Source organism: Musca vetustissima, unplaced genomic scaffold (assembly GCF_032173495.1).
Source record: "Musca vetustissima isolate MV318-11 ecotype Yass unplaced genomic scaffold, APGP_CSIRO_Mvet_v1 utg190082, whole genome shotgun sequence".
In the NCBI taxonomy this organism is placed as follows: domain Eukaryota; kingdom Metazoa; phylum Arthropoda; class Insecta; order Diptera; family Muscidae; genus Musca; species Musca vetustissima.
In genome coordinates, this window is record NW_026883585.1 from 6,981 (window position 1) to 31,664 (window position 24,684).

General features: G+C 36.6%; 1 protein-coding gene across 1 annotated transcript; it reads left to right on the forward strand.

Moving 5' to 3' along the window:
- The first annotated feature begins 1,971 nt into the window (after positions 1-1,971).
- LOC133330489 (rho GTPase-activating protein 100F-like) lies at positions 1,972-23,618 on the forward strand. The gene is made up of 13 exons (XM_061538925.1): positions 1,972-2,074; positions 8,877-9,197; positions 9,254-9,376; positions 9,448-9,585; positions 9,653-9,926; positions 9,997-11,009; positions 11,068-12,193; positions 14,216-14,295; positions 14,368-14,722; positions 15,351-15,604; positions 21,573-21,696; positions 21,763-21,873; positions 22,018-23,618. Exons 1-13 carry the CDS (start codon positions 2,021-2,023, stop codon positions 23,616-23,618), a joined length of 5,574 nt encoding a protein of 1,857 aa, XP_061394909.1. The 5' UTR covers positions 1,972-2,020.
- Positions 23,619-24,684: the final 1,066 nt, after the last annotated feature.

Sequence of the window (24,684 nt, forward strand, 5' to 3'; positions counted from 1 at the left end):
CATTTTTGGTACTTGAAAATTATCCCCTGCGAAATGATTTTTTATAAGAAATAATGCTTATTTGCTCCTTGAAAAAAATCATTTGAGAAAATATTCATTAAAAGAAATTACGCTTTTTTGTTCCTTCAACAATATCCTTTGAAAAAATATTCTTTAAAAATCCACGCTTATTTGGTACTTTGGGAATACTATTCTTAACAAAAGTCCACGTTAATTCGGGAATTAAAAAAACATTCACTACAAAATTCGACGCTAATTTAAAAACTATTCTTTAAAAAATTCCCCTTATTGGTCCTTGTAAATAATCCGCCCCATGTTGGTTCTGTGAAAACTATTCTCTGAAAAGTCCAGGCCTATTTGGTTTATGAAAATAATATTCTTTAAAAATACACCTTTAATTAGGCCTATTATTTAAAAATTCAAATTAATGCCATGCTTGAAAAATAGCTATTAGTTAAAAATCCATGCCAATTTGGTCATTGAACCATTTATTAATTAAAAATCCAGGTTTATTTGGTCCTTCGAACAAAATATTCTTTAAAAATCCAAGCCTTGTTAGTCCTAGGAAAAACTATTTTTTAAAAGATCCACACCTTTTTACATATAATTGCTCGTTTGTACAATATAATACTTTAAAACTGCGCACCTATTAGTCCTTGTAAAATTATTTTTAAACAATACTGACTTATTTGGTTGGTGTCATTTTAATTATTTAAACAATCTACGCTTATTTGGTCCTTGGAAAAACTTATTTATAAAAACCCAAGACTTGTTAGTCCTTTGAAAAATATTCTTTGAAAATTCATGCATATTTGGTACTAGGAAAAATTATTCTTTAATCCATGCATTTTTGATCCTTAGCAAATTTATTAGTCCTTGAAAATTATATTTTTCAAATTCTTTGTAAACTAGTGTTAATATTACAAACCCACATTTCTTTTATCAGAAATCGACATCAAAAGTTCATTAGTGTCATTTGTAGTGCAATCAAACGTCCTTTTTTATTACGTTGAATTGAAATACTAATGTAGACACATACGATATACATATGTGTTGGTATGTCTGTCTGTCTGTGTGTCAAATTATAGGTCTAGGACAAATAACAACAAAAACATATGAATGATTACTACTCAACCACCGAATGAATATTTAATCAATATATTAACAAATTATTAATACGATACACAACAACAACAAATAAAAAAACAACGCAATAAACAACAATAAAAACAGAACAACGCTTTAAAAATAAACGAAACAACAAAAATCACAGTAACAACAATAAATAACAAAACTACAAAAAAATAAAAAAACACATATAAACTAAATTACAAAATTATACTCAGGGATATCCAACAAAAAAACTAATCATCATCTAAAAAACAACAACACAATATCCGTCCATCCACAACAACAACTAACAAAGCCTGAAGGAAAAAGAAATACATACAGGAAAAAAGAAAGCCACTACAAAAAAGGCAAAACTATACAGTTAACACTTGGCCCTAAAATAAAGGATAGAAAAAAAAAACTGGAAATAAATGGCCAAAAAAAGTAGTGAAAACAAAACACAGCTAAATGTTCTAACCATTTAATTATAGCCCCCCCCGAGCATATAACGAAATGTTTGGGTCTAACAACAAACAAACAAACCAACCAACAAACAAACGAGCAAACATAGAAAACGATTTAGTTAAATAAACAACAAAACAATTTTCCCCCGCGCCAGAAAGGATGAGAAATGTAACAAATTTAGCTGCAAGGACAACAGTGAACAGAACGACGGACCATGGCAAAAATTAAAGTGCGCACGCGTTAAGGAAAAATTCCTTCAATTCCATTGACAATTTTTGTTAAGTGTGTCCCACCCCGCAATTTGTTAGGGTGCTGGGAGGTTTACTCTCCCTCTCTTTGCGTCACGCTCCCCCAAAATTTGTGACGTGAAATTAGTTTGTGTTTTCTGTGTTTGAAGGCGTCCCCGAAAAAAACTTTCAAAATTTTCTCCTCACACACAAAGTTAATGTGCGACAGCACATCCACTGGCTGTTTTCTAAGCAGAAACAGTGGCCGCAAGGTAAGTTCAAGATGGTTACACCTAGAGATTATTATCTTTAGAAGAGAGAGAGAGAGGAAGATAATATCTAGAGTAATTTGGAGGCGAAAGGATGTGCCCAGTGGGTTGATTAGAAGAATATTTGTTTGTCATGAGTGGAAATATAGTTTGTAAAAATATATATTTGTTATAAAAAACCAACTAAAAACCTTAAAAAATGCTGCTTTATTTATCCTCTTTAATTTTAGGTTTAATAGTCTTTGGGAATATATTCTTTAAAAATCAAAAAAACATCACAACACATGTTGTGATGTTAGGCTTGTAATTGTAGCCTATATATTAAATCGAAAAAAAAAAACACAAAATAATAATTTTTCGGTCCACTTCATCCCAAAATTATTATCTGATCATCACCAAAATTATAGGCTTTGTACTTGACCATAACTGGAACCTCATGGAACATAGCGATCAGCTCTGTAATTTCGCCATGTAGTATGGAGAAGGGGATTGGGCTAAACAATAAGCATGCCTGCTTTGATAAAGATCGGCCAATATTGTTTATCTCAATCTCCTTCTCCATGTAAAAATATCGAGATGTTCGGGCCATAATTGCGGCCTCTGGAGCGACCAGAAAAACCGATAAAAATTAAGTATTTGGTCCATTTCAAAAGGTGGGTCTAGGACCAATATTTCGCGGCGTTACAAACTCTGGGGGCTGCAAAAAGCTATAATACCCAGACAACATAGTTGTGTATGGTATAAAAATAATTTAAGTGTTTTTTTACTTGACAAACATTCAAAAATAATCCTGTTTTATTTGTCTAATAATCCATGGAAAAATATTAAAAACTATTTTTAGTCCTTGTAATAATAATGTTTGGGTCCATAAAAAACATGCACATTTGATCCTTCCAAAACTAATTCTTTAACAAAAAGTCCACGGCTATTTGGTCTTCGGAAAAATCATTGTGTATTCCATGAGAAAATAATTCGTTTGTCCTTAGATTCATATACAAATGAATTTAATGATCAAATATTTGGTCCTGGGAAGAATAATATTTTTCTCCTGGACAAAATAATTATTTGCTCTTTAGAAATATAATTTGTTGGACCTAGAATTCTCCACGCCAATGTTCCCGGGAAAAAATGCTAGTCTCTTAAAAAATGTTTAGGTCCTAGGGCTGGTAAGAAAATGTTAGTCCTTGGAAAATAATTATACCCTTCACCACAGGAATTATGTCTTTGTGCATATGTTTGTAACAGGCAAAAGGAAACGAGATAGACACATGGATCCTTTTGAGAATATGCATAGAATCTCTTTTTGAGTCGATTTACGCATGTCCGTCTGTCCGTCCATGTATTTTTGTGAACAAAGTACAGGTCGCATTTATGATCCGATTTGGATGAAATTTGGCATAGGTCACTTATTTGGCCCAAGGACGAACCCTATTGAAATTGGGAAAAATCGGTTCAGATTTAGATATAGCTTCCATATATATTTTCGTCCGATTTAATGTAAATGGTGCACCAAAGACCCTTTATATATTTCGATTTGCACGAAATTTGGCACAGCGTAATGAATGATGTGTGCTAAGTTTCATTAAAATCGGTTCAGATTTAGAAATAGCTCCCATATATAGTTTCGTCCGATTTTATGTAAAGTCCCTATATATCATTCGATTTGCACGAAATTTAGCATATCGTATGCAATTAAGTCCAGAATGATGTGTGCTAAGTTTCGTAAAAATCGGTTCAGATTTAGATATAGCTCCCATATATAGTTTCGTCCGATTTTACGTAAATGGTGCACCAAAGTCCCTATATATCATTCGATTTGCACGAAATTTGACAGAGCGTTCTTTATTAGGTGCAGAATGATGTGCGCTGAGTTTAGTGAAAATCGGTTCAGATCTAGATATAGCTCCCATATATATTTTCGTCCGATTAAATATAAATGGTGCACCAAAGTCCCTATATATCTTTCGATTTGCACGAAATTTAGCATATTCAATTAAGTCTAGAATGATGTGTGCTAAGTTTCGTGAAAATCGGTTCAGATTTAGTTATAGCTCCCATATATATTTTCGTCCAATTTAAGGTAAATGGTGTACCAAAGTCCCTTAATATCTTTCGGTTTGCACGAAATTTGGCACAGCGTAATGAATTAGGTCTAGAATGGTGTGTGTTAAATTTCCTGAAATAGTTGAAATCGGTTCTGATTTAGATATAGCTTCTATATCTTACCAAATGAAAAAATTAGGATAGGTTGCAGAATGACATGTTTATGGATCCAATTTCATTTTGATGGTCCTTTTAAAATGCGACGTTTGTTAGGATTCATCTGTTGAATATACCCAAAGTGGTGAAGGGTATCATATAGTCGGCCCCGTCCGACTTTACTACTTTCCTTACTGGTTTTTTTTTGATCCTATGATTCTTAAAAAATTCCACCCCTATTTTCTCCTGAAAAAAAATCATTGCATAGACAAATAATTGTTTAGTCCTAATTGTTTAGTCATAGTCCTAAAGGAAACTCCACGCCTATTTGGTCCTAGGAAAAGCATTTTTAGTCCTTTGAAAAATAATTGTGGTGTTTTGGATTGTTAAAACAACTCTACGCCTATTTGGTGCTGTGAAAAATAATTTTTCAGTTCTTAGGAAAAATCAATTTTTGGGTCTTGAATTCTTAATTCACGTCTATGTGGTCCTTTGGAAAAATTCTTCTTCTTTAGAAATCCACGTCTATTTGGTCCTTTGGAAAAGTTCCTACTCTTTAGAAATCCACGCCTATTTGGATCTTTGGAAAAATTATTCTAGAAAAAAATATTTTTTGAGTAATTTTTTAAACTCCAATTCCAATAGAGAGGGCTTGCAAAAAAATTGTTTTAGTGACCTATTTTATTGGTCTAAAATTCTTGAAAAAGAAAAATATTAAAAAATGCACGCTTCTTTATCCTTGGAAACATTATTCCATTGTCATGGGAGAAACTATACATAGGTCCTTTCAAAACTAGTTATTTAGAAATTTAAAACTGGTCCTTGGAAAAATTATTCTTTAAAAAATCCAACCTTATTTGGTCCTTTGAATCATTATTAAAATAACCCACGCCTATTTGGTCTTTGGAAAAATGTTCTAAGGTGCTTTTAAAATAAATTTTAAAAAAATCGACGCTTATGTAGTCCTTGGGAAAATAGTTCTTTGGTCCTTCGAATAATTATTATTTAAACAATCCTTGGACCTTCTAAAAATTATTCTTTGGTACTTCGAAAAATTGTTATTTAAACTATTATTGGTCCTTTGAAAACATTATTATTTGGTCCTTCGAAAAGGTATTACTTAAACATTTCTTGGTCCTTCGAAAATATATTATTTAAACAATTATTGGTTTTTGGAAAACATATTACATGGTCCTTTGGGAAAATCTTGATTTAAAAGACCTACGAATTTATTAGTGCCTGAAAAGAATATTTTTATCAAATTCCACGCCCTTGAAATTTCTACTTTAAAAAATCTCCGCTCCTATTAGTCCTGGAAACTTGCCTGATTGGGTCCTTGAAAAATTCGACATTAACTCACGCTCATATTTGATTGAGTTAATGTCCCTGCCCTTGGAAAATTCTGCTTCAAAATATCCACTTGTCTATTAGTCTTTTAAAAAATTCCACTTTAAGAAATCCACTCTTACATGATCCTTGGAAATTCTATTTAATATAATCCTTGAGTTTTTTTCTTAAAACATGCACGCTCACTTAGCGAATAGTTCTTAGAATTTTTCTCAAATTTTAAATGTTCATGAATGAATTTTTTATTTTATCGCTTCATTGATTTGCTTTTTCATTCTTGAAATTATTAAAAATCCTACATTAAGACCTTGAACAATGATTACTTAGAACTTGCAAATGTCATGTCAACATTTTTTCCAAAATGCCAGACGATTACAATGGACTTACACACCACACACACACTTGTTGTTAGTGTTGTTGCAAATCTCCTTGTTGCAAAAAATAAAATAAAAAATAGAAACACGCTAAAGCAATTCCGCCCCATTTTTCCAGGAATTTAAGAAAATACGAAATTCTTTGTGCAACGATATTGGAGTTGGGATTATTGGGAAGTGAGTTCGGGTAGGTGTACGGATGTGTGTGTGTGGGCTGATGTATGGTAAATAATGTATGACATTTTTGTAAATCCAAAGTAATACAAACACGCAACAACAAAACGAAGTAAAGAGCAGGTGACTCATAACAACGGCAATGGGGAAAAAAGTAAAAATAGGAAAAGCTAACAAGAACAACAACAACAAATAATAAAACAAAGAACCAATCAAATATTCATACATACATTTTAGTCAAGTGTAAGCATGGCGATGACAATGTCTGCCAGTGATGATGACGTGTGAGTGCTGTTACCTTATCTTGACAGACAATGAATTAATGATAGCCACAAAGTCTAGCCGTTGTGAGAGTCGTAACGATGGAGAATATACAATTTCATACGAAGATATCTGGGGTCCTGGAAAATTGTATTCCTTAGGAATCCACGCCTTTTTGGACCTTGGAAAACTTTTTCTTTATAAATTCACCCATCTTTGGTCGTTGGAAAAATAAGCCTTAGAATTTCACGCCTCTTTGGTCCTTGGACAAATTATTCTTTACAAATTCACGCCTTTTGGGCCTTGAAAAAAATTATCCTTAGGAACGCATGTTTGGTCCTTGGAATTCACGCCTTTTTTGTCCTTGGAAAAATTATTCCTTAGGAATCCACGCCTTTTTCGCTCTTGGAAAAATTATTCCTTAGGAATCCACGCCTTTTTCGCCCTTGGAAAAATTATTCCTTAGGAATCCACACCTTTTTTGTCCTTGGAAAAATTATTCCTTAGGAATCCACGCCTTTTTCGCTCTTGGAAAAATTATTCCTTAGGAATCCACGCCTTTTTCGCCCTTGGAAAAATTATTCCTTAGGAATCCACACCTTTTTTGTCCTTGGAAAAATTATTCCTTAGGAATCCACGCCTTTTTTGTCCTTGGAAAAATTATTCCTTATCCATCCACACCGTTTTTGTCCTTGGAAAAATTATTCCTTATCCATCCACGCCTTTTTTGTCCTTTGAAAAATTATTTCTTAGGAATCCACGCCTTTTTTGTCCTTGAAAAAATTATTCCTTAGGAATCCACGCCTTTTTTGTCCTTGAAAAAATTATTCCTTAGGAATCCACGCCTTTTTTGTCCTTGAAAAAATTATTCCTTAGGAATCCACGCCTGATTTGGTCCTTGTTAAGGCCTGGAAAATTTTTCTAAAAAATACACGCCTTCTTGAGGCCTTGAAAAATATTCTTTAAAAAAACACACGCCTGATTTGGTCCTTGTTAAGGCCTGGAAAATATCCTTAAAAAAAGCCACGCCTTCTTGAAGCCTTGAAAAAATATTCCTAAAAAAAGCCACGCCTTCTTGAGGTCTTGAAAAATATTTTTAAAAAAAGCCACGCCTTCTTGAGGCCTTGAAAACATATTCTTAAAAAAAACCACGCCTTCTTGAGGCATTGAAAAAATATTCTTTAAAAAACCCACTCCTGATTTGGTCCTTGTTAAGGCCTGGAAAATATTCTTAAAAAAGCCACGCCTTCTTGAGGCCTTGAAAAATATTCTTAAAAAAAGCCACGCCTTCTTGAGGCCTTGAAAAAATATTCTTAAAAAAAACCACGCCTTCTTGAGGCATTGAAAAAATATTCTTTAAAAAACCCACTCCTGATTTGGTCCTTGTTAAGGCCTGGAAAAAATATTCTTTAAAAAACCCACTCCTGATTTGGTCCTTGTTAAGGCCTGGAAAATATTCTTAAAAAAGCAACGCCTTCTTGAGGCCTTGAAAAAATATTCTTTAAAAAAATCCACGCCTTCTTAAGGTCTTGAAAAAATATTCTTAAAAAAACCACGCCTTCTTAAGGTCTTAAAAAAATATTCTTAAAAAAGCCACGCCTTCTTGAGGCCTTGAAAAATATTCTTAAAAAAAGCCACGCCTTCTTGAGGCCTTGAAAAAATATTCTTAAAAAAAACCACGCCTTCTTGAGGCATTGAAAAAATATTCTTTAAAAAACCCACTCCTGATTTGGTCCTTGTTAAGGCCTGGAAAAAATATTCTTTAAAAAACCCACTCCTGATTTGGTCCTTGTTAAGGCCTGGAAAATATTCTTAAAAAAGCAACGCCTTCTTGAGGCCTTGAAAAAATATTCTTTAAAAAAATCCACGCCTTCTTAAGGTCTTGAAAAAATATTCTTAAAAAACCACGCCTTCTTAAGGTCTTAAAAAAATATTCTTAAAAAAGCCACGCCTTCTTGAGGCCTTGAAAAATATTCTTAAAAAAGCCACGCCTTCTTGAGACCTTGAAAAAATATTCTTAAAACAAGCCACGCCTTCTTGAGGCCTTGAAAAAATATTCTTAAAAAAGCCACGCCTTCTTGAGGCCTTGAAAAATATTCTTAAAAAAGCCACGCCTTCTTGAGGCCTTGAAAAATATTCTTTAAAAAAATCCACGCCTTCTTAAGGTCTTGAAAAAATATACTTAAAAGCCTTCTTGAGGCCTTGAAAAAATATTCTTTAAAAAAATCCACGCCTTCTTATGGTCTTGAAAATTATTCTTTAAAAATGTTTTAAGGCTTGAAAAATTAATCTTTAAAAACTCCACGCCTTGTTTTAGGACTTGAAAAATCAGTCTTTAAAAATCCTCGCCTTTTTAAGGCTTTGAGAAAATATTATCCTTAGGCCTTGAAAAATTAGTTCTTGAAAATTTTCCTTATTTCAATATTTTTGTTTTTGGTATTTTTTTCCAGGAAAATGGAAGATCAGTTCCTGATGTTACGGCAAGCCCGGGCCGTGCGCCGCCCGGACCATTGCCATCAAATCAAATGCAAACGATGGTTAATCAACAGCAGCAGCAACAACAACATCAACAACAGCAGCAGCAACATCATCATCAGCAACAACAACAATCACAGCATCAGCAACATCATCAACAGCGACAGGGTGGATCAAAAGAACCCGTCCTATTGCAGGGTGATTTCCGGAAGGTCTCAGGTATTAGTTCCGAAATCTTCCGACAGATAGAAGCTGTCGAAAATGATCATGATCCGAATACAGCGGCCGCCTTGGAGGTAAGTTCCGCACCCAATAGAAATAATTGAACCAAAATTACAACAGATTTTTCTAGGCGGTCGAGAGACGAGGTGAAATGATAGTGCGCATCTTGGAGCCGCACAGTATTGGCGGTAAACAGGCCGTAGATGCAGCCCATAAATTATTGGCCAAGAAAGATAATCGACATATAGTACAGGTGCGATAGATTTCATGGAACACCTTTTATGGATTTTTATATTAATTCCCCTTCCTCCCTCCTTCTTGCAGTTGGTGGAAATCGTTAAGAGACCCGGTCAAACCTTAGGTTTATATATACGCGAAGGAAATGGTGCCGATCGTACCGATGGTGTATTCATTTCACGGATTGCCATCGAATCTGCAGTGTCGAATAGTGGATGCCTGAAGGTAGGGTTCCTATTACTCCTCATCTTTTTCTATGAGTGTTTAAATGTTTTTCTTCTTCTCCCTCCAGGTGGGCGATGAAATCCTTGCCGTGAATTTAGTCGATGTCACCCACATGTCCCTGGACGACGTTGTCATAATAATGTCAATTCCACGACGCCTGGTCTTGGCCATACGACAACGTTGCGGTAATCGTGGCACCGGCTCACCAGGCCCGCCCTCCATGTCACGACCCGAACAGAAACCACCACCGGTTGTTGTCATGAAACGTGACCTGCGCGACGAGGAGCTCGACGAGACTGATCACATGTCAAGATCCCGTTCATCACGCGAAAGACGTACAGGTATTTGATATTGTTGCTTGGTTGTGATATATTAAGGTTGGTCTTTTTCTCGTTTCTTTTCGTCGTGTAGGAGATGGTCGTGAAATGTCCGAATCACGCTCGCGACTCGGTCTGGGTCTGAACAACTATAGTCCGCAATCGGAACAGCTGGATATGTACTATAATACCCGTCCGGGTATGGAACCACCTAATTGGGGCTATAAACCACCACCACCGCCATCATCAGTCATTACGGAACAGCCCAAGGGTCATCAGTTTGCTCCATCACATGCGTACTACAAGAATGCCGGAACGTTGGAGAGTCTGGCGGAAAAGGTACATTCCTTCTATCCGGGAGCTCCGCCTTCTCGTCGCCTGTCAGTGGGTAATGTACCGCAACGGGCCCGCTTCCCACGTTCCGGATCGGATCAGCATTTGCCTCGCGTTGAATATGCCGATTATTCGAATTCTCTGGGTCGTCATTCGTTGTTGCGGCCAAGCCTCAAGCCTAGCGGTGGCTCCGTAATTATGGGTCCTGGTGGCACTCTGGGTCGCTATGGACGCTACGATCCTCATTCAAATGCCAAATATGGACCGAGTGGTACTCAGTCTTTGACTCGACGTTCAAGACCCAATTTGGATTATTCCAGTGATACAGAAGCTACCGTTGGACCACGGCCCAATTATTACTACTACAATCGCCCTGCAATTGGTAGTATGCCACGAGGTGCAGGAGCACCTGGTGGAGCCTCCGTGCTGGGTGGAGGGCCAGATATGGCCAAATTTAATTCACTGCCAAGAGATCGGCCCGGTGTACGATTGCCGGGTATACGTTCACGTATTAGCGATCGCATAATGGATGAAAGCGATGGTAATATTTCGGCACCCGAATTTAATGCTCGGCGGGATCGTGATCTGAGATCGCGGATCACAGCCAGTCCTCAGTCGATATTTACATCGGATGAATATCGGGCATGGCTGCGGAGGGCACCCAGCAGTTCAGCCATTGCCGAGCAAATGCGTATGACAAGAGATCTGCTGAATCAGCCAAGGTCCCATCGGTTCTCCTGCAGTGCTGAGAATATTCACGATGCTCTGAGAAATGTGAGTCCTGAAATTTTCTCCCTCTAACCTCATTTTCTAAATTTTCTTTTCCCCACAGACCGAAAGCATTTACTCCAGTCGAACGGGCATCCTCGGCACCGGCACCTTGGATCGCCACTTGGGCATGCCTCGACCCATCTCATCACTGCCTGTGCGTTCCATGTCATCCCAGCACATAGGTGGCCCCAACTCTATACGTTCGCCCAGCATTCGTCGCATGCGTCAACTACTCGAACTTTCCGCTGGCCCAGCCAGTCCCAGCGGCAGCATCATGAGCACCGGTGGCCATCAAAGTCCTGCGCCAACACCCAGTGCCACACTGCCGAGACCACATCGACAAATCGACATCAATCCCGCAGAGTTCAGCAAATATAAACTGGACAAACCCATCGTTGATATAGGCGGTGTATCGGGTATGTTGTGGATTCACCTGTTAGCGGGCCGTGGCCTACGTTCGGCACCCGAACTAGGACCACAGCACGGTGCAGGAGGACAGCATCTACCGGCGCCCACACGTGATCTATACTGTGTGATAGAATGCGATCGGGTACATAAGGCGCGAACTGTGGTACGCTCCGGCGACCTGCAATTCGATTGGGATGAATCGTTCGAATTGGACTTGGTGGGCAATAAGCAATTGGATGTTTTAGTTTATTCATGGGATCCACAACATCGGCATAAGCTATGCTATCGTGGAGCCATTTCGTTGTCAACGATACTGCGCCAGTCGCCATTACATCAGCTGGCCCTCAAGGTGGAACCTCGTGGCACGATTTATATTCGTATGCGTCACACAGATCCCATTGCTCTGTATAAACGTCGTGGTTTACCCAGTCTCAGGGCTGGTTATCCCACATTGTTCGGTGCTGATCTTGAGACTGTGGTGAATCGTGAATCAAAGGGTGCCCCAGGCTGTGCTCCAGTTCCGATAGTTTTGCGCCGCTGTGTCGAAGAGGTGGAGCGTCGTGGTCTTGATATAATCGGTTTGTATCGCCTGTGCGGTTCGGCCACAAAGAAACGCTTGCTGCGTGAGGCGTTTGAACGAAATAGTCGTGCTGTGGAATTGACTCCAGAACATGTTCCTGATATCAATGTCATCACTGGTGTGCTGAAAGACTATCTAAGAGAATTGCCAGAACCGTTGTTTACGCGATGTCTCTTCCAGATGACAGTCGATGCATTGGGTGAGTAGTGTAACCTAAAATTGGGCTTTAAAACTATGGTTAACAAAATTTGGGAAAAATTATGGACCTTGAAAAAATATTCTTTAAAAGATCCAGGCCTTTTATGGACCTTGAAAAAATATTATTTAAAAGATCCACGCCTCTTATGGACCTTGAAAAAATATTCTTTAAAACATCCACGCCTTTTATGGACCTTGAAAAAATATTATTTAAAAGATCCACGCCTCTTATGGACCTTGAAAAAATATTCTTTAAAAGATCCACGCCTTGTAATGGTCCTTGAAAAAATATTATTTAAAAGATCCACGCCTGGTAATGTTGCTTGAAAAATATTATTTAAAAGATCCACGCCTGGAAATGTCCTTGAAAAAATATTCTTTAAAAGATCCACGCCTCTTATTGACCTTGAAAAAATATTCTTTAAAAGATCCACGCCTCTTATGGACCTTGAAAAAATATTCTTTAAAAGATCCACGCCTCTTATGAACCTTGAAAAAATATTCTTTAAAACATCCACGCCTTTTATGGACCTTGAAAAAATATTATTTAAAAGATCCACGCCTCTTATGGACCTTGAAAAAATATTCTTTAAAAGATCCACGCCTTTTATGGACCTTGAAAAAATATTATTTAAAAGATCCACGCCTCTTATGGACCTTGAAAAAATATTCTTTAAAAGATCCACGCCTCTTATGGACCTTGAAAAAATATTCTTTAAAAGATCCACGCCTCTTATGGACCTTGAAAAAATATTCTTTAAAAGATCCACGCCTCTTATGGACCTTGAAAAAATATTCTTTAAAAGATCCACGCCTCTTATGGACCTTGAAAAAATATTCTTTAAAAGATCCACGCCTCTTATGGACCTTGAAAAAATATTCTTTAAAAGATCCACGCCTCTTATGGACCTTGAAAAAATATTCTTTAAAAGATCCACGCCTCTTATGGACCTTGAAAAAATATTCTTTAAAAGATCCACGCCTCTTATGGACATTGAAAAAATATTCTTTAAAAGATCCACGCCTCTTATGGACATTGAAAAATATTCTTTAAAAGATCCACGCCTCTTATGGACATTGAAAAATATTCTTTAAAAGATCCACTCCTCTTATGGACCTTGAAAAAATATTCTTTAAAAGATCCACGCCTCTTATGGACCTTGAAAAAATCTTCTTTAAAAGATCCACGCCTCTTATGGACCTTGAAAAAATCTTCTTTAAAAGATCCACGCCTCTTATGGACCTTGAAAAAATCTTCTTTAAAAGATCCACGCCTCTTATGGACCTTGAAAAAATCTTCTTTAAAAGATCCACGCCTCTTATGGACCTTGAAAAAATCTTCTTTAAAAGATTCACGCCTCTTATGGACCTTGAAAAAATCTTCTTTAAAAGATCCACGCCTCTTATGGACCTTGAAAAAATCTTCTTTAAAAGATCCACGCCTCTTATGGACCTTGAAAAAATCTTCTTTTAAAGATCCACGCCTCTTATGGACCTTGAAAAAATCTTCTTTAAAAGATCCACGCCTCTTATGGTCCTTGAAAAAATCTTCTTTAAAAGATCCACGCCTCTTATGGACCTTGAAAAAATCTTCTTTTAAAGATCCACGCCTCTTATGGACCTTGAAAAAATCTTCTTTAAAAGATCCACGCCACTTATGGACCTTGAAAAAATCTTCTTTAAAAGATCCACGCCTCTTATGGACCTTGAAAAAATCTTCTTTAAAAGATCCACGCCTCTTATGGACCTTGAAAAAATCTTCTTTAAAAGATCCACGCCTCTTATGGACCTTGAAAAAATCTTCTTTAAAAGATCCACGCCTCTTATGGACATTGAAAAAATATTCTTTAAAAGTTCCACGCCTCTCATGGACCTTGAAAAAATATTTTTTAAAAGACCCACGCCTCTTATGGACTTTGAAAAAACCTCCTTTAGAAGATCCACGCCTCTTGTGGACATTGACAAAATATTCTTTAAAAAATCAACGACTCTTAACTAAAAATTATTTTCCTTCATTTTCCAGCTGTATGTCTACCCGATGATCCCGAAGGCAATGCAAAATTAATGCTTAGCATATTGGATTGCTTACCTAGAGCAAATAGGGTAAGTGTCTTGAGACCTCTACGATATCAGATTTTGATAAAAATTTAAATTATTATTTTATTTGTCTTCCAGGCCACCCTAGTATTTCTATTGGATCACTTGTCACTGGTCGTCTCCAATTCCGAACGCAATAAGATGTCAGCTCAAGCTTTAGCCACTGTCATGGGCCCACCCCTAATGCTGCATTCTGCCAGCGCCCAACCTGGCTCTGAGATCGATCATGCCCAGCCCATTGCTGTGCTGAAATATCTCTTACAAATCTGGCCCCAACCCCAGTCGCAACATCATCAAAGTGCGCCCGGAGTCGGAGCAGGTGGCAATCTCATTAACAGCATGGCTGTGGGTGGCAGTACCATGGGCATGGGCCTCGGTATGGGTCTGGGCATGAATGCTGGCAGTATGAATAATATGCCGGGTGTTGTTTCAGGTAACGTAATTCTAGTATATTTTTTCCGATGCAAAACAAAAAGATTTTCCGTATTGTTTTCGATTTTGGTTTTTATTTTGTTGGGATCATAACCTGAATACTGTATCTTTTGGGACACATTTTGTGGCACAACAATCAAACCAAAAACAACAAAAATTGTCACTAAACAATAAAAACGGTTTCTCAAAATGCAAAATTTTATTTATTTAATTTTTTCTTAAGGGTTACTAGAACACCTCCACTACCCAAGGTTCACAAATTTTCACGTTTACACCACCACCAAAAATCCCCCTTTTAAACGAAAACTCTAACACTGTTCCGTTTCCATTTCGTTCCGTTCGTTAATTTTCCTTATTTTTTTTACCAATACAAGAAAAGAAAACTATCGTTGTATTGGTTTCTTTTGCGAGTGTGTGCATATCTTGTTTTTTTTCTATCTATCTCTCTATTTTGCTCTATAACACAAAACCCAACTATTTTTCTATCTCTCTCCTCGAAAAAAAAACATCTATGTGAAATCCATCCGCATATTTCTTTTAAGTTTCCATCTTTCATGATCTTAACTGTACTAGTTTACTTCTATGAAAATTGCAATAATATTGATTAATACAGAGTCCTATGTAGACAGGTCGGCGCGGCGAGTCAACAGGGCAGCGTGGAAGCAAAGTCAATGCGTTGCAAGTGGACAGGCAGGCGTTCCTCATGGCGCAGCAGCAGCAGCTCATGGCGGCGGGCAATCTACTACGCTCGTCCACTTCGGTAACCAACATACTTTCTCAAGGCCAACATCCGCTCTCAGCCACAGTCAACAGTCATCTGTATCAATCAGTAGTGGGTCAGTTAGCTCAATCGCATCGAGCCTTGCAACAAGCGGTGCAACAGGTAACAACAAACCAAAACCAAAACAACCAACCAAACACACAATCACATCCTATCTTCCTCTACTCCAGAATAGAAATATTCTAAACAAAAAATAATATTCTCTTAACTTCTAATTACTACAACTATTATAAATAAAATAATTTATTTATTTTATAATTGATTTACGAAAAAAAAAATAAAAGAGGAAGACAAAAAGGGGGGTTAAACCGCTACAAACTTCAAAAGCTTTGAATGTTGAAGACCATAAAAAACATCTGAAAAGGATGAACTATTATATTGGTGTAATTTATGTCTATATAATAATCAAAACAGAAGTCTAAAGATTCCCAATACAGATGCCCTTCCCAACAAAATAGGACACAATCCTGTTAACTAACAACCCCATACACAGACATAATCAACAAATGTACAGTACTTTCCTAGAATAGAGTTCAGTCGTTTTTCTGCTCCCTATAAAAAAGTTAAAATGTAAGCCGATTTGTCTCGAACAAAATTAAAGAAAAAAGCCTATTTACTCCCGAAAAAATGTAAAAAATCAGTCAGTCCTGGTCCCTAAAATATTCTGAAAAATCCAGTTATATTTGCGTAAAAAATAGAGAATACAGGCCTATAATTTTTGGAAATAAAGTTCCATTACTGGTTGCTAAAAATTAGGAAAAAATCAGGCCTATTCTTTGTGCCTGAAAATTTGTATATGTCCTCTAAAAAATATTCGGAAAAATTCACGTTGGATTCTGAAAGAAATATTCTTAAAAATATACTTGGGAAAGTTACGCTTATTAAAATATTCTTAGAAAATTCACTATTACTAACCTTGTGTCCCGGAAAAATAATAATATAAGGTGATCAATAAAAAATATACATAGAAAATCACGCTGTTAACCTCATACTCTTACAAAATCCACGATTATTTACCTAGTGGTTCCTGATATAAATATGCTTAAAAAATCCACGCTTATTGGTCCAAAAATTATTCCTTTTAGTAAAAAACCCCACGAAATAATTTTGGGAAATTTTTTTTTAATGTTTGCTTATAACTATTGAAAGAATATTAAACAAAATGCAAATATCGAATACCACGCTGGTTGGTCGAAGACTAATGAAAAAAAACTGTTGTGGATTCGAAGACCCCTGAAAATATTACTTAAAAAAATCCGAAGACACTTGAAAACTTATTTAAAACAAAATGCTTGTTGGGCCGAAGAGCCTTGAAGATATTTCTTAAAAAATCCAAAGCACTTTGAAAGCCCTTGAAAATTATTTTTTTAAATCCTCGCTTATTGGGTCGAAGAGCCTTTAAAAATCAATCATTAAAAATGTGCTTATTGGAACGAAGGTCCTTAAAAATATTATATTACAAATCCACGCTTCTAAAAATATTCTCTAACAAATCAACGCTTCTGGGCTCGAAGGTCTTAGATATTTTTTTTTCTTAATAAACGCACGGTAACTAATACGAAGATCCTTGAAAATATTATTCTTTAAAATCCATGCATTCTCAATACCTTAAAAAAGTATTTAAAAAAAAACCCTTAAAAATCCGAATTTCTTGTTCCAAATGCCTTTAAAAATCCACACTTCATGTTCCTAAGGTCATTAAAATCCATTTTCTGGGTTTGGAGGTTCTTAAAAATTATTCATTAGAACATAAGCCATGATTGGTTCTAAGGCCCGTATTTTTTAACCCATGCTTATTGGCCTGTTTGACCTTAGAAAAAATCTTAAAAAACAGGGATATTACCTAGACTGCCACTAAAAAAATAGGCTTATTGAGCTTATGACCTCTAAAAAATGTACCTAGAACTTCTGAAAAAATTGCGAGACCTTCTAAATATTAATTTTAAAAATAGCCCATATGATATGAAGGATCGAGTCTATAATAGGATCACGTTCAGAAATACCCTCAAAAATATTCTTAATAAAAATTCACAATCATAATGACCCTTATAAAAAATCTTAATAAAAACCCATGTCCTGATCACCCTTGAATGTATTTATATATAAAGTTAAGAAATAAGATGGGCTGATGGTCCCTAAGATTTGATAGTCTTAGAAGCACATACTTAGCTGGCTTAAAAAAGATTTCCAGGCGCGTCGGTCTTTTGCGCAGTTTTTCCAATTTAAAAGAATATACTCGGCAATGTTGTCTTCCACTTGGTCTTTCCATGTTATTCGTAGCCTTCCCCTTCTGCGTGAACTATCTGCTGGTTCGCTTTTATATGCTTTCTGGGCTGGGGCATCTTCATGCATTCTTACAACATGACCTAGCCAACGTTGTCGCTGCAGCTCAATACGTTTAACAATGTCGATGTCCGAGAATAGCTGGTACAACTCATGGTTCATTCGACTGCGATATTCACCGTTTAACAATGTCGATGTCCGAGAATAGCTGGTACAACTCATGGTTCATTCGACTGCGATATTCACCGTCAACGCAGATCGGCCCATAGATCTTTCGGAGAATTTTTCTTTCAAACACTCCAAGAGCTGCCTCATCAGCTTGCGAAAGTATCCATCCATATATCCTATCCATATATCCTATCCATATATGGATCTGAAGCCATATAACAGCACGGGTAGTCTCAGAGTCTTGTAGAGTGTGAGTTTAGTCTGGCGGGAGGTGGCCTTGCTTTTGAGTTGTTTGCTCAGACCATAGTAGCATCGGTTGGCCATCACTATTCTTCTCCGAATTTCAAAACTGATGTCATTCGTTTTATTTATGGCGGTACAAAGGTATATAAAATCTTTGAATACCTCGAAGCTGTAGTTCTCAAGTTCCACAGTTGGTCCGAGTCTACTGGACGTCTTGCGCGTTGATACCATCAGCTTGGTCTTCTCGCCGTTTACTGCCAGACCCACTTCGGCGGACTCCTTCTCAACTCCTTCCCATTATGTCGATGTCATCGGCATCAGTCTTAGAAATTGATTAAAATTAGTTCCGGAGCTCCTGGAAAAAATGGCTAAAAAATTGCACTATGGTCGGAAACCAATCTAAAAATTAATTTTAAAATTATCCCATATGTTCGGAAAAATCCAACTTAACTTACGTAAAAATATTCTTAATAAAAATTTACCCACAGATTGACCCTTAGAAATATTCTTAATAAAAAATCCAAGCGAAAAATTACCATCTAAAATTTCAAAACATGAACCTACATCGAAAATCTTTAGTAAACATGTTTTCCACTCTAGGAGAACTCTAAATATCAAAATGCGAAGACCTTTGAATCCATACACCATTGAATAATCCACCTTCCGAAAGCCTCTGATTTGTTTAAATCCAATGACCCTTTAAAACTATTTAAAAATCCAAGTTTATTTGTCCGTAGTTGCCCTGAATAAGAAATTATATCCATATTATCCAACTACAGTCACTTCAGGAAAATGACCTAAAACACCGAAAATGGGGCGGAACCTGAATATGAGGACTTGGGCAAGCAAATTGAACATGCTTCGAAATATTCCTCCACCCTCACTCTCTGTGAACCCATAATACTAAACTGTAGTCACTTTAGAGAGAGAATGAAGCCAAAACATACTGAAAATGGGGCAAGAGCTTTATGTGGGCGGAAGTTCCCCCTAAAATTACATTTATAAAATCCGGTCATATTGATTCGAAGGTTATTCTAATTCTTTCTAAATGCTTCAGGAAAACCCTCTATTTTTATTAAAAGGTCTTTGAAAATTTAATTTAAAAAAGTCCACGCATTTTGGGTCTTAAAATATCTACGTCTATTAGATCCGTGAAAAATTATCCTAGAAAAATGCTTTTTATTAAGGACATTGTCCTTTTGTGAAAATTTACTATAAATAATATTGTTCTATTTGTGGAAAGTACTGTACAACACATTTTTGTTTCCCCAACAAATTTCCCCACCTCAGAGAAAACTACCTGTTGACCGTATAAAAAAATAATAATAATAACCTAAATGTTGCTTTAAGTGATTAACAACAAATATTGAAAATAATTATAACGCAAATGAAAAAAAAAAATATTGAAACTTTTTCTAATATAACGAATATTTAAAATAATGAAAAAACTGAAGCAATTGTTGATGTGATGTGATGTAAACTAACTGCAAATCGGATGTAAGCATGATTGGCCCACTACTGGTAAACTTGTTGAAACAAATCAATCAAACAATCAAAAATACACATTAGCATTAGTATTCTTTTTAAAACCAATCAGCAAACAAATCAACTATCCAAAAAATCATTCCAAACAGCTACTCAAAATCATGCTAAAACCAAAATAAACGCAACCATTTTACCATTTAAATCATCCAAAAACAAAAACCAAGCCAAAAATCAGACCAAACCAAACATCTCCACAAAAACTCATATCGATCAGACATCGATGTAAATGCTTCAAATCCTTTTTGTATATACATAAATATAATCGTACAGTACACCATATATATGTATGTGTCTAGTCTCCAGCGTTATGCGTTTTAATGTTTTTATTGAATATCACCAAAATGAAGATAAAGAAGAAAGATGAAGAGAACGCATGTTTTACAACGTTTTCTTTAATGAACACCAAATACCCAAAACCCAACCGAATACACACATCCATTTTGAACATCAAAATTTCGAAATTATTTCAAACACAAAATCATTTTCAAGTAGTTGTAGAGTCATAACCCAAAAAAATTCCATAAAAGAAAATTAGTTTGAAAATTTGCAATAAAAATTAAATTTTTTGAAAATTTAAATTTTTGTGAAAATTTACTATAAATAGTAAATTTTGTGAAAATTTACTATAAATAGTAAATTTTGTGAAAATTTACTATAAATAGTAAATTTTGTGAAAATTTACTATAAATAGTAAATTTTGTGAAAATTTACTATAAATAGTAAATTTTGTGAAAATTTACTATAAATAGTAAATTTTGTGAAAATTTACTATAAATAGTAAATTTTGTGAAAATTTACTATAAATAGTAAATTTTGTGAAAATTTACTATAAATAGTAAATTTTGTGAAAATTTACTATAAATAGTAAATTTTGTGAAAATTTACTATAAATAGTAAATTTTGTGAAAATTTACTATAAATAGTAAATTTTGTGAAAATTTACTATAAATAGTAAACTTTGTGAAAATTTACTATAAATAGTAAATTTTGTGAAAATTTACTATAAATAGTAAATTTTGTGAAAATTTACTATAAATAGTAAATTTTGTGAAAATTTACTATAAATAGTAAATTTTGTGAAAATTTACTATAAATAGTAAATTTTGTGAAAATTTACTATAAATAGTAAATTTTGTGAAAATTTACTATAAATAGTAAATTTTGTGAAAATTTACTATAAATAGTAAATTTTGTGAAAATTTACTATAAATAGTAAATTTTGTGACAATTTAGTATAAATTTTGTGAAAATTTACTATAAAAATAAATTTTTTCAAAAATATTAGAGAACCTCCCACAAATCTTTCCCCATTCCATTTGTCATAAAACGTTGCATGTCCATTCATGATTCCATCCGAACATCGCCCTCATCAATTTGTAATTGGCAAAGTGGATAAAATTGGCACACCTTGTGATTTTATACGTACCCTGCACTTGTTACTAAGTTTTTTATGAAGTTGCTGTTGTTGTTGTCTGTAGTGAAAAACGAATATTTGAAAAAAAAATAGTTAATTAATTATTGAATTCGATTTCAAACCCAAAAAAACACCACCAACCAAACCTTGTGGCTGTATATTTGCAAAAAAATCAAATTGGGATATATTGAAAAAAAATTTGAAATTTCAAAACACGCATTTGTTTTTGTTCTATTTTCTTTTAAAAAAATGCACCTAACGAAAAAAAGCTTTACAACCACCACCCACTTCCACTTATTCCGCCACAGTCATTTTTCCTCTTTTAGTTGTGTATTTCATCGAATCGAGCTCTGCATGGCAGCCGAACTAATTTTTTGCCTTTTGTTTTTTTCGGAATGTTTTTCGTTTTCATTACAGCCCCATCCATTGGTGGACTCAGTGGTCTCGGCAATTCCCGACCCATCGCCACTGCCCATTCCCGGCACACCCTCCCCCGGCAGTAGTTCAGCATCGACAGCATCGGGATCCGGTTCGGGCAAAAGTAAGTCAATCGACATTTCAATTCATTAGGGAAGTAATGTGTATTCTCCCCCTCTCTTTGCAACAGGTACGGACACAATCAAACGAGGCATATCACCGGCCTCCGTTAAACAAGTCAATATCCAGGAATCCGTCAGTTCGTATTCGCTCAGTCAGAAAAAGTCCGATAGAGATTCTCTAGATACACAAGTACAACAACACCAGAACACAAATGGCCCTCACAACAACCAACACCACCTAACAATTAACAGCAACAACAACAACACCAATCAATATGCAACAACATCACCCACAGGCACATCATCCGGCAGTACAGCAGCAGCTGCCCATGCAGCAGCCCTGTCATCCGGTAGTAGCACCACGCGCAAAGGTGTTGATTTTTACGAACCGCACAAATCTCAGACCAAGAGCGACGATGACAATAATGGTGTGGTGAACAACAGCAGCAGTGGCAGCGGTATCGGCGGCAAATATGGCGATTCGGCATACAAATTGCGTAGCGCCTATGCTTCGTCGGGAGGTAGTGGCGCGTTGGAACACAAACCCACCAGTTCACTGTCCACCGAAGAATACAAGGCCATGCGTAACAAATCCAGTGCATCATCATCCTCAGCATCTTCACAGGCTACGGTTCTGAGTGCCGGCTCGGCGGGTACCTCGGCTACAACCACTTCCTCCGATGATTCGGACGATTTGGTTTCATATAAATCATCGGCTTCGACAAATGCCCTATTGGCCCAATCGCAGGCCATGACCACCACCCAGCTAATGTCGAAATATCTGAAGCGGGAACCTAGGGTACAATTTACCCCCATTAAATCACCCGATTCACCATCTCCACCAGGTGGCAGTAGTTTACCCCGAGGTACGTATCATCTAACCAATAGCAGTCGAAATATACACAGTGATGTTAGCAGCGGTAGCGGCATCAGCAGCGCCTTATCAGCTAGCAGCCACAATCTGGGTGGCAAATACACCCTCGATAAAAGCGACCGGGCCGCATCACCATCGAAATCATCATCTCTAGCCTCCAGTAGCCTCAAGGAACCCGGCACTTCGGCCTCAGCCACATCGCCAGCGGGTCTAATTTCAACGGGACGCCGTCTATTCGATAGCCTGGCTTCCGAACTAGCCGACTCAGCACTGGGCAGCAGCCGTTCGAGGATAGCTACATCCACCACCACATCATCAGCATACAATAACGACATTAGACACTCGGTAGCAAGTAGTAGTACTCATATTAGCAATAAGTCAACAACAAGCTCAGAACATCGTTCATTCGGTAGTAGTCTCTTTAGCAGCAGCAGTGGCACTGAACGCTCTGAACGCAGCAGCAGTGCCTATTCGAGCAATGGCTCAAATGGTTCGTCACACTATGGTACATTGCCCAAACAAAGTATCTCGGGGGCGACTCTATTCAATACAGCAGGCTCCTCGGCAACGAGTGGGGCCGCAGCATCGTCATCATCGACTGCACCTGGCACGGCCAGCAGCAGTGGTGTTAGTTCCATGTCTGGCTCAGCCAGTAGTTATGATTTTTATACAAATAATTCAAATTCCTCCACGGCTTATTCAGGTTCAAGTAGTATGTACGGTACCACCTCAAGGCCATATGCCAATGGTGGCGGTGGTACTGCCTCCTCATCGAATGGGGCTGGTAATTATCACACATTGGGCACATATCGTGTCCAATATGCTGCCACAAATCCATTTTTGGATGCATTTGATGCACCATCGGAAAGTAGCACCACTACCTCTGCCAGCAGTCGAAATGGCAGCGGAGGCAGTGGTGCTGGTGGCAGTAGTGGTGCCAGCAGCAGCAGTAGTGATCATCGTTCATCGGCTATGGCTGCATTCCATGCCAGTGCTGGTAGTAGTGGTGAGGTGAAAAATGGTAGTGATGAATATGATGATCTTAAATAGGCAAAAATGACACGAACGACATCAAAAACAACAACGATGACAAAAAAGACGATGGCATTCTCCAACGGTTCCTTGTCATTAATCACATAAAACAAGAACAACAACATAGAAATTACATGACTCAACAACAATAACAACCACAAAAACATTGTAGTAATCAAATCAATTAGTAATCGTTCATATATTCCACAACAATCATACACTCACACACACACCCACATCTAAATCAAAAGTTCGTAAACCATATATTTGCTCACAGTATTTCATAAAGACATCAATAGAGGTTGCTGCGAGGATTACAAAGAAAGTGACAGTAATGGCTCGCCTTTTGGGAAAATAAATGACTAAATATCGTACCAGTGGTCTTCCGACGACATTCTTATGCTAACTAGGGTTGGTAAAGATAACATGGTGTGAAAAGTTTGTTCATTCCATTCGCCTGATATTAGATTTATAAATATTGAAAAATTTGTCCCTTTATGAGGGAGGTAATAGAAGGAGTGGACCAATGAATCCCATCTTCAAATTTGATCTAGGCTTTGTAATAATAATAGGTTTTACAAAGTTTAGTCAATATAGGATAGACCGTTCGCATGATATTCTAAAACTATTTTTTGCACAATTTTGACCAATTGGGTGGGGTGGATGTACCTGATTCCCCATCTTCGAACTTGAACTAAGTTTGGAAGAAATAATAGTTAACCAATAAATGACTAAATATCGTACCAGTACCAGCATATGCTAACTTCTGTAAAAATCGAGATACAAAGCTAAAATTTTGTCCAGACCCGTATTTTATTTGCATGCAGAATAAGTTCGAAGGTTCGCGTTTAGGCAATGACCCCAGAGTTGGACAATCTAGTCCACGCAGCGAACTAGTTCCTTAATATAGTTTCTTTGTTCCGACTCATAGACAGTTCCGTGTTGATTCGTTGATGGGTGTAAAAATTAAACGAATTTAGCAGAATTGAGATCAAAAATAAAGGTACGAGATTAAAAAATAAAGGAACGGTCGAAAGGAACGAGATCAAAAAAAAAAAAAATGAACTAGAGAAGTGGACATAGT

Excerpts from the sequence above, each read along its gene's own strand:
- LOC133330489 (XM_061538925.1), top strand. The coding sequence starts at position 2,021 with ATGTGCGACAGCACATCCACTGGCTGTTTTCTAAGCAGAAACAGTGGC. Across the intron at positions 9,377-9,447 it reads ATAATCGACATATAGTACAG|TTGGTGGAAATCGTTAAGAG; the intron begins GTGCGATAGATT and ends TCCTTCTTGCAG. Across the intron at positions 15,605-21,572 it reads TGCAACAAGCGGTGCAACAG|CCCCATCCATTGGTGGACTC; the intron begins GTAACAACAAAC and ends TTTTCATTACAG.